The sequence below is a fragment of the Papilio xuthus genome, unplaced genomic scaffold, assembly GCF_000836235.2.
Source record: "Papilio xuthus unplaced genomic scaffold, Pxut_1.1 DF824655.1, whole genome shotgun sequence".
NCBI lineage: Eukaryota > Metazoa > Arthropoda > Insecta > Lepidoptera > Papilionidae > Papilio > Papilio xuthus.
The window spans coordinates 1207400-1218153 of NW_013533994.1; the positions used below are offsets into that span (position 1 = coordinate 1207400).

General features: G+C 34.3%; 1 protein-coding gene across 1 annotated transcript in view; it reads right to left on the bottom strand.

The window, feature by feature from the left end:
- Positions 1–4101: 4101 nt before the first annotated feature.
- serp (chitin deacetylase-like protein serp) overlaps positions 4102–10754 on the bottom strand; it is an 8604-nt gene continuing 1951 nt past the window's right edge. Inside the window, 4 exon segments of the mRNA NM_001311931.1 lie at positions 4102–5251; positions 5401–5722; positions 7088–7337; positions 7894–8057. Coding sequence (NP_001298860.1) covers positions 4423–5251; positions 5401–5722; positions 7088–7337; positions 7894–8057 — 1565 coding nt within the window. The 3' untranslated portion in view covers positions 4102–4422.

A 10754-nucleotide genomic window follows, 5' to 3' on the forward strand; every position in this document is an offset into this window, starting at 1 on the left:
TAAAAACCAATTCGTCTTTTCTAAAACCTTGCAATTCACTTATTCAATATTGTAACTGAGTTGAATGCAGTTTAAAAAACAACACCTTATAGTTGTCAACAATTTATTGTTTTGTAAACACTAACAATATGCGAAGTAAGTAAAAAGGAGAAAGTATGTATGAATGCGCTATTCGCTAAAGTCTTAAATATTCGAAAATAAATCTATCAATATCTACGAGTAGTGCCTAGAAATCGACAAACAAATTATATGCCTCAGTCCGAACATGCGACATCTCTATTAGCAAAATTTTTTTTTAATTAAGTGTTATAAAGAAGTGCAATAGAAACATGCAATTACAAGAACAAAAAGTGAATTGAAATAATATATTTTGATTAATTAGCAGATTCATTTAGTTGTCCACTCGTGAACTAGTCGTCGTGTAAAATCAAACTGAGCAAACTAGTTATGCAGTTATATTTCAAACAGTAAAGATATTGTTCGTCCGCATACCATTTACATAAAAATGATTTGTAGACTGATGTACGGGTATATGATGAGAAAACTGCAACAACATTATATTTGGAGGATGGATGGCCTTGCGGCGTATCCGGGTGTCTCGCGTTATGTAACGCATGAGTTCAGAGCCTCACTGGTTGGAGACGTGCGGGGGAGGGGAGTCCCCGGTATGCGTCGCTGCCGCCGACGACATCTCCGTGAGCCTACCCCAGCCCGCTGCCCGCCCTCAATTCATTTATACAACAATCAATTTATTCACTTTAAATCTATTCCTTAAACAAAGTTGTTTTTTAAACAGAGCGTCGGTGACTGAGGGGTTAGGCACTTGACTTGTAATCTACAGGTCCTGGGTTCGAATCCCGCCATGTACGTACATTTATCCGACGTTCTTAGGGTGAATGAAAACCACGTGATGCAATCTGAAGAAATTCAAAGATATGTGTAGTGAGCTGATGAAGATGTTGATGGCATTTCTTAATTAAAATAATATTATTTTGTTTTGTCGGTGTATTGATATTTAATGTATAAAATGATTGCATGATTTATAAGTTCTGAAGAATGTTTTACTAGAAGGTTGCCTTACAAATTCAGAAAGATTACAGAGAATGTCATTTGACTGCTAGCTCTACCTGACTTTATGCTTAGGTCATTGCTTTGGTATGCAAATGGTAATATAGAGCGCAAAGTTTCGAAAATTGACATATAACTTATTTTTTGTTATAACACTCTAGAGATTAGTTATTAATATTTAATCAGTCATGTTATCCAGGGTTAACTTGCTTTGAGCTTTCTGTTTCTCGGTAGTCTAAAAACATATGTACACCTACTTATATGTATGAGGAGGTATGTACATATTAGTTTTGCTTAAATACTATTTTTTTACGATTTCATAGCAATATTTGTAGTGTTAGCATATGAAGAATTACGCAAATAAATTATCTTTGTGGAGAACTGGTGGTTGGAATTCAGGTTTCTCTTCATAATTTAGGTAGTCTAGTGATTTACACTTTCGCGAGATGTGTTATTTGTTGCGTAATATTTCCGAAGATTTAACATTTAAGCTATCAATTGCTATTTTGTTAGCAATATGCAGTCGTTACGTGCATGTTCGACCCGGATACTTGACCTACTTATCCATCGGTACAGACGACTCGTTACTCACCGTATCGTATGTCAGATTCTACGACCTTATTTTTTATTCAAAATAGAATCGCTAGAAAAAAATAAATATTCCATTAAAATGCTACTTCATTGACCTTTACAAAATTAACGATGGTTAAAACTAAAACAGGTATTTCTTTTTAATTATGAATCTGCCCGATATTCTTCAACCGTTGCTAGTTGGGAATAATAAATTGATTAAACATAGACTTGATTATTAATACGATTGCTCCTATTCATGTTATATTCAGTCATGACATTTCTTTTAATGTCATGAATTGCTTAGATTATTATTTTTTGCAATTCTCTTTCGAAAACGTAGATGTTTAGTGTGTGATGAAGAAATTGTTTAAATAATCAATGAATCACTTTTATCGTTAAGGAAGAGGTGTTTAGAAAATGCTAAATGGTATTGCGATGCGCTGAGGTAAATCGCCGCATCGAGCATAGTAGGTACTCGCGACAACGCGCCGGCGCGCGGCGGCGCGGTCGAGTAGGCGCGCAAGAGTCAAGGATCCTTCAAGATATTTCCTTTCACTTGCGACAATGCCTATACCTATAACCAGATGTAGTATGTATATGTTTCTGTGTGCTTCTCGATAATGTAAGTTCAAGTGACTACGTTATGTATGTGTAAAAGGCCAGCCACATTGGTAATGGACGAGTAAAAAACGTTAGAATTTAATCTAAAAGCTTTTTTACATTTAAACATTACAAATAAGTAGTAGTTACTAATAGAACCATAAATACAAGCAACAAAATGTACCATGAATCTTCATTTGTTTTCAAATTTTATTCAAAATATATTAATTTGTTTTAGGAAAGATTGCATTTTTAAATTCTTTTCGTTATCATGCCATTCAAGACTATATCTAGATTTTAAACTGATCAATTTGTACATTTAAAGAAGATAGTTTTAGGTGCTTTAATAGTCGCAATTGCGTTAGCCGTCGCATAAATTAGGAATGTGATGTATGACTGCATCTACTGGAACAACACTTAGTAAGTAATATTGGCATCCGGTGGCCATTGCACGATGACTGCGTATTTAGCGCAGACCGTATGCACATTGGCAGTATTAATTAAACAATAATAATCACATTACGATTATTTCTAAATTTCTTTAGATAAACAATAAAAATTTTACAAACATTTTTATTAAATAATTTATATTTATATGTACTAAGTGTGATATTTACAAAATGATTGTCTAGTTATATTGACTGCTAAAACAATTAGGTACCCATTGTCAGTTACGTAAGGCATCCGTCGCCGTTATTGCTTATTATCATCTCAACAAAACTCGGGGTGCGCGGACCGAGACGAAACAGGACTTTCACTGCTTTCTCTGTTATAAGCGATATTGAACTTTTCTGCACCTCTGTGTACCTAATGATTTCAATATACACACGAAACTCTAGCTCTCTCTTTATTTTGAGCTGCTAACAATACTATTGATTATCATCCTTATTATTACATCTATTTGACACTGAATGTTACAAAACAGTTTGGAAAGCTTGAGGCCGCTTTAATATTATACAGATGCGTAATTGGAAGTGATGATGTGCAACAAAACACCTACAGCCAACAATACATGTCGAAGCGTTGGTGTCTGCCCACATCTATTGTTCATTTATCGGAGATTACAGCTTCAATGATAATCACTTTCATTATTCCTGCCAATCTCTAAACTTTAAAGAAACAATTCAAGTACATGTACATTTATGTATAGTAAACGTATCCTTAAACAGCTATGGATTTTATTTGCATTGCATACAAGCAGTACATGTCTAGAGGCGGTTGAGCAACTTTTAAAGGCTAAACAAAGGCAGTCGTGTTTTGCATCAGCAGAATTTTCTATACAGGCCACATTGAAATATCACAAAGTATTTGAAGTGAAAATATACTTTTACCAGTACCAGCTTCAAGTGTAATTATTGTTCATGAGCGTACTGATAAATTAGTACATAAAAACCATTTATTTATTTAAACGTTTAATAAGTTTCGTTAATATACGTTTAAACGTTAATTTCAATTCCAATCTTTCAGTACATAATACGAAAGTATATTTTTAATTTATGGAAATATTCACTTCCAAGGATGAACAATCCTCATGAATGGATCTTATTGCAAGCAGCTACCGATCGCACAAGTTCAAGACTGGGAAATGTTATTGGTTTGAACATTTAACTAAGCATAATATACTTAATCTTTGTTTAAAAAGTATAAACATTGTTTGTTATGTCAGAATTGGTAATAGCCCAAGTTGCAAATTGATATTTTATTTAATAATAGATTAGACATGAGTATGCTTACATTAATGACATGGTCCATGTATGTATATTACAAATTTTAAATACTTGTTAATAAATGTTCAATTTTAAGTTATTATTGTTATAATGTTAGATATATTTTAATAGGGTTCAAAAAAATAAAATCCGATTCAATTTTTATGTTTTGTATTTTTAATTTTATCCAACAGACTTACAGTAGAAAAATCACATAAAGTATTAAACAGACCTATTAAATATTCATGTGAGTCTATATTACATTTATTTAGGTAGGTACTTAGACTACAGACGGGTTACTGATGTACCAGAAGTACACTTTAATTGCATCGCCACATATCCCTAATACAATCGAATACTTCAAAAAACATTACATTTTTGTTACTTTCAAGTACGAATGTATCGTCTGTGTAACCCCTCCGTTGCAATTACAATATAACTAATTTGGAGCGCGCTCGGCGCGAGATCGCGGCGCTTAATAGTGGCCGTCTCCCGTGGGGTCGTTGAGCCAGGGGTAGTTGACAGGGCACCTAACGCACGTCTGAAGGTTAATGGTTTCTCCGGGAACTTCCTTCGATGTGAGCTTGCAGGAGTGAGGCACCCAGCAGGCGGGAATACCTTCGACCGCACACTTTTCCCTCCAAGGCTCAAAGTTCTTTGCTTCGGTTATAGTGCGAGGGTTCTGGATCCATTGAATGACTTGAGTCATCGTAACAAAGTACACGTCGTTGTGGCTTTGAAGAATTTCATCAATCCAGTACAAGAAGGCTTCTAAAAATTCAGGATTGTTTCTTAACCAAGCAGCATGGAAGTACAAACCTAAAGGAGCTCTGTTTTGGTCGTAATGCCTGTCGAAATTGTGATTAAGGAAGTTGTAGAATTGATCTCCGGTAAGGATGTTGGAACAGGAATCGACCATGGCGCAGCCGGGCAGGTACTCGTCGTTGTTGGGGTCTTCACGGCGATCAAGTTCGTTCATGACCATTTCCCACACGGCATGACTTCTGGTCGGACAGCTTTGCAAATTGCCGTGACAACGATGCGGCATGCGGAAGTACATAGTGTAAGGCCACAGCGGAGGGTTAGAGAGTGGCGCGGTAATGGTACTGTCATATAAGAAGGCTTGTTCTTCCATCATGGTGAACTGGTTATTGCCACCGACACGCAGGTATGGTGCACGCACGCCTACCACGCTGTTGTCTGTTACATTCGAGAATTTTTCGACGATGACTCGCATACCGGCCATCTCCTTGCCCCAGTCGTCTACGGAAGCGTTGCTCCAGAAGCGTTCATCGTCATTGTGCCTAAGGACAAAAATCCCTATTAAGTATCAAATAAACATTTAATGAGTTTGTCGTCGTGAATATGGTATTCTTTGTTCTTCGGTACAGTATTGAGATGAACTTTGTTCTATGAGCTTAATAATTAAAATATTAAATTTTAAAAACCTTACGTTATGGAGTGGACTGCAATTTCATGACCCTTTCTATGGGTTTCCTGTACGGCGGAGTAATTGGTATACTTGTGGGAGACAAAGAATGTAGCCTTGATGTCACAACCGTTCGGGTTTTTACGTTTGCCATTAAATATTTCTTTGTAGAGTTCGATATTGTTATTGTTAATGGCGTCATCAAAAGTAATGGTAATCATTTGTGGAACGTCTTTGGGAGGAAGGTCTCCAGGTACGACTGTTCCATCCTCAGAACAGAAGCAGTCCGGCAACACGCATTGCGACGAGTCACATGGTGGGGCCCTGTTAGGGTCGTTGTCAATATCTAAAACAAAGCCATATCTTAATGGGAGCCTTAATAAGCTAGTTTTTTTTATGAATACTGTAGTCTATTGGAACTTTACACACATAACATTTGAAGTTGCAAAGAAAACAAGTTTGTAATTATGATTTGACGTCTGCGAATTGAACTAGTGCCCTAGAAATATAAAACGTTGCAAAAGCGCCAAGGATTACACAAGTCGTTTTAGGTTTGCATAATATGAACCTAGTTAGGGGCTACGCTATCTGCTACTTACGTGTCTGAGGTCATCGCAAATTGTCATTACGAGGCAATAATGAAACCGGCGCTTACGTATTTAAAGTAGTCTATAGCCTGAGGGAAAATTGTAAACTGTGAACTTCTACTTTCACTGATTGTAACTACTACACGACGCCGATATTTATTTTAGTCTAACTGTCTACTAATTTAGAAATAATAACAAAGTAAAGTTTTCAAAGTAATTATTGATGACCTTATTAAATTAGATGTATGATAGTCAAAGAGTTTAAACGTATTTCGCAACGTATTGTTTAAATTTGGACTTAACACATTTTTGATATTACCAAAATAAAATCTTAGAATTCAGTTAGCGCTATTTTACAAATAACATATTAAAATTTTGTATCTACTTTAATTTAAAGTTCACTGGTTTTATTTGCAAAACAAACCTTTCGCTCCGCTAGTTCAAGAGATTGTTCAGCTTCGCGGTTGCCTTGTGTGGTAAAGAATTAATCAGTATACCATATAGTACCAAACTTTAGTACTTATTCACTTTGCTTTATAAGAATTATAAAAACGCACAAGTGGAAAGTAAAGCTTTACTTTTACGTTTTGAACTCGACTTATTTTCTGTTCACGTTCATTATTACTATTCAATGTGAAGTACGATTTAGTTTCACATCGTACGGTATGACTAACGAAAAATAAATTGGTTTCACGCGTACTGACTAACTTTATAAGGTTGAGGTTGAAGCATATATAGAGGTGGGTAATAATATTATTCATTTCGACGATTGCCTTGCGAGTACTCGCAAACGGTATTTAAGAAATTTAATTTCATTACCTCCTTTGGAATTCGAGAACTGAATGTTTAGTAAATATTCAACGAATTGTAAATGTAATAAGCAACCTATTTGCTTAAGGTGGATTTCGATTTAGCATTGAGAATTAATGTATTTTAAGCCAATCATTTGGCATTTCAGGCTGGTCATTCGTCAAACAAGCCGAGCAAGTTATGTGTAATTTTTGAGCGTTCAAGTTCAGCAGCGTAATTTACTACAAGTTGGAATAAACCTTCTAAGAGGAAAAATATAAATAAAAATAGGCTAACATTACAATACGTTATTAACAAAAGTTTATGTAACTTACCACAAGAATTTTCATCGGATCCATCAGCACAGTCTTTTTCTCCGTTACAGAAAAGACCTCGTTCAATACATGTGGAATCTCCACAAGCTAACAAACCATCTTGACATAAAGGTTCTTCAGTGTACAAAAGCGGCTTAATCTTGCGCTCCTTGTTCTTTATTTTACAATTCTTTACAGCATCTTTCCAATCACAAGTCTGTTTTTCGATGTCGAAGAACAAACCAGCCGGACAACGGATAGCTTGGATACCCTATTCAAAATAAAATTTAATATAAATACTAAGGTTAAACAGCATCAATATGTAATTTACTCAATCCAAATTCACTATATAATTGGCTTACTGAATTGGCGCAGGGTGCGCAGCTCTAACTGATTTTACGGTAGCATATATATTTTTATAATTTATAAAATTGTTATACAACAACTCTTTAGCGTTTTGGATAATGTAAGTTACCTTATATTTTAATTAAAGCCTATTAAAGCTTTGCACGTTCAAACAGTTTTACTTTATAATTCTCATGTTTACAGAATGACGCACAAAAGATATAAATCTGAATAAAACCAGAATAGTTTAAACGACACGACATACATATTTATAGCGAATTAAGTTTAAATGCCTAAATTTAAAATTCTATAAAATTAACTAAAGATGCAGAAGATTTCAACTAGAGTCAGAAGACATATCATGTAATATGATCGTCGAAAATTAATTATATTATACATAAGCTAATTAGACTCTATACAAAAAAATAAAACACATATATGAAATAGTTAAAGTATGAAAGTAATAATGTTTGTGCACTGACCGAGGCAGTGCACTGGATGACGTCGCGACAGTTGTCGCCCTCGCCGGCTATCAGCCGGAACCACTCGCCGGCGTCCTTGTCCTTGCATAGCTCTTGCTCCAGGCTTTCATCTTTCTTGGGCGCGTCGTCGGCCTGCCTCCGCCATCGATGACCATCGGCTACCGCTACGCAAGTAAACAACATAATCAAGTTGGTGTTTAAAGTCCAAGTACCGGTTCATGCGAATTATTACCGGAAATTACAAACTCTACCTCTTCCTAGTTGCCTACTTCCTGATAAAGAGCAACTTTCAAAGTTATTGCACAAATGTTCATATACATATCAAATTTATAATTAAATATTTGCCGATGTTTTTTTTTATCATTAGAACTAAAATGTCACTTGGAAGTCATAATGTCAAAGGTGAAGTGAGCGCACGTGACATTTGACTCGCGTCTAAATGTCAGCGCTTAAGCAAGCAGCAAGGACAACTCTTTCTAAGTTCTTCTGACTACACCGAATTGTTTCATTATGCATGGTATTTGATGCTTTGTGCGGATAGCTCTGTCGAAATTATTTTAATTCAAAAAGGTCACGGAATTGTTGTTTTCCTTGACCGCCAGTTGTGAATCAGGAAATGTCAACGATATGCCTATCATATAGTATGTGAGCATTATTATTGAACTTGTTCTAAATTATACAGTTTTACTTTTTTATTGGATTTTTAAATTTGCAAAAACAAAAAACAAGCGTTATAACAAAATCGTTTACTATTACAGCTTGTGTGCGTGTGTTTTGTTGTTATATTTTTTGTTTGTGTACAAGTCAATTGGGTAATGTTTACCGAGTTGTGCTAGTAATAAGAAATAGATGCAGGCAGTGTGCGTGAACGTAGAGCACGTAACACAAGGAAACCGAGCTATTGCATTATTATCTAACTTCTCATTTGCTGGCGGCGTTTGCCACCGCTGTGCCGCCGCAATGCGCCGCAGAGGCCTCGTCTATCACATGCGATCAGTTGCATGTTCAATTTACATTATATCTCTAGTTCTACAGGCAACACATTGTTAATCGATCTCGCATGTGGACTATTCAAAAAGCAAAACAGATTGATTACAATTTAGTTGCCAAAGAAAAGAAAGGCAACATTATATTATACTTATAGTTGTGTTAATATTTTGATGAAAACAAAATGTTATTTTATTGAATAATTTTTTATATAATAACAACATCAAAATATATTTTGAATCCTCAATATGACCTGCTTCTTATTGTAACTGAGAGGCAATTGAATTTATTTAAATGATAAGATCAGAAGACAAAGCAAAAGAGAAAACAAATAACATCATGCTGTAAAAATATGCAGCGACTCAGACAACCTTGCGTCAGATATGCACAAGTAATACTAAGTATCGAATTCCTATAACTTGAGTTTCGCTGCTGATTTAATAGCCTAGGTATGCTATAATGAATTACTAACTTCTATGTATCAATATATTTCAAATATCAAGCTTTATATTGCTTTTTTTGTTTGTAAAACAAAAATGTTGAATGCAAACATTTTTTTTATTTAATTTGAAAAACTTAATTTAGCTTTAATAATGTCGGCATTTGCAATTCTAAATTATTATTTTAACGTTTTGTTTGTATGAGCTAATCTGTTCTCTAACTAATTAAAACAAACGGAAGGATAGACCGTTCCAATGTTTAATCTTAATAATAATCAAACGTTTAAATTTTCAATACGATTGGGAAGTGAAATACTCGGTTTTTCAACAGAAGCGTTTTTGTAGTCAATGTGTGCATGTATAAATATACTTTTATAATTTAAATATGAAGAGAATCGAAATTTCTGTATTTTTATTTCACACATACGCGCAGAAATGTCATATATATTATACTATAGCCTAACCTAAGGCGTGCACAGCTTTAAATCAATAATGTTTAAAAGAATATAATTTGTAAACACACATGTATGGAATATTTCTTGAGCTTCATCAAAGTTTAATGATAAAATGTCAAAATTATACATATTCATTCAACATCTGTATTAATAATTATTTATTAAGTAGATATCGCAGCATGAATAATGCATGTCGAAATTTAAAAAAATAGTTGTCGCCACCGGAACGATAAATAAGAACTTGTCCTCTTTGACCCGGATCTTACCACGTGTTGGGCAGCTGTATTAGTGCTGTCTTGTTAAGAGTAAAATAATTATTAAAATTTATTTGAAGGGAAAGATATTTGTGTTGATAAACAAATATCACGTAGTAAAAATTTATGTAAATAAATCTACTTAAAGTAACTAGCGGTTTACATGTATAAAACATATTTACGTCCCTCACATACTCTTTGAAAAAAAAGTACTGAAATTTCACGGTAAGACAATAGTGAGCGCGTTGATGTCTTTTGTATTGACGACGAAATTTATGTCGACACAATATTTATTTTTAATGTCATAATTTAATAAATTTTATTACAAAGTTTTATGGCGTTATATTCTTCTTGACTTTCATTGAAAATAATAATAATTGATGTGGATATGGTTTGAAATTTTTTGACAATTGCAAAATTATTTTTTTAGGGAAATAAATTGTAATAAATACAGTCAACCATCCAACAAAAGAATAGAGAACTTAATAAATTGACATGTGAGTAGTGAACAAATAGACAGTTATGCTACAAGGTGCGGGCGTCGACCCACCACGCCAATTGCATACCAAACTTCGACCTCATAAATATTGAGTGCTACCTCTTGACTTTCCTTGTATTGTCACTTGTCCTTTTGGTTCGAATAGTTTATGGTTAAAAGATGATAAATATAGAATTTTTTGTACGTAGCTTATTAAAGTATTGTAGAATATTGTAATCTTTTTGTT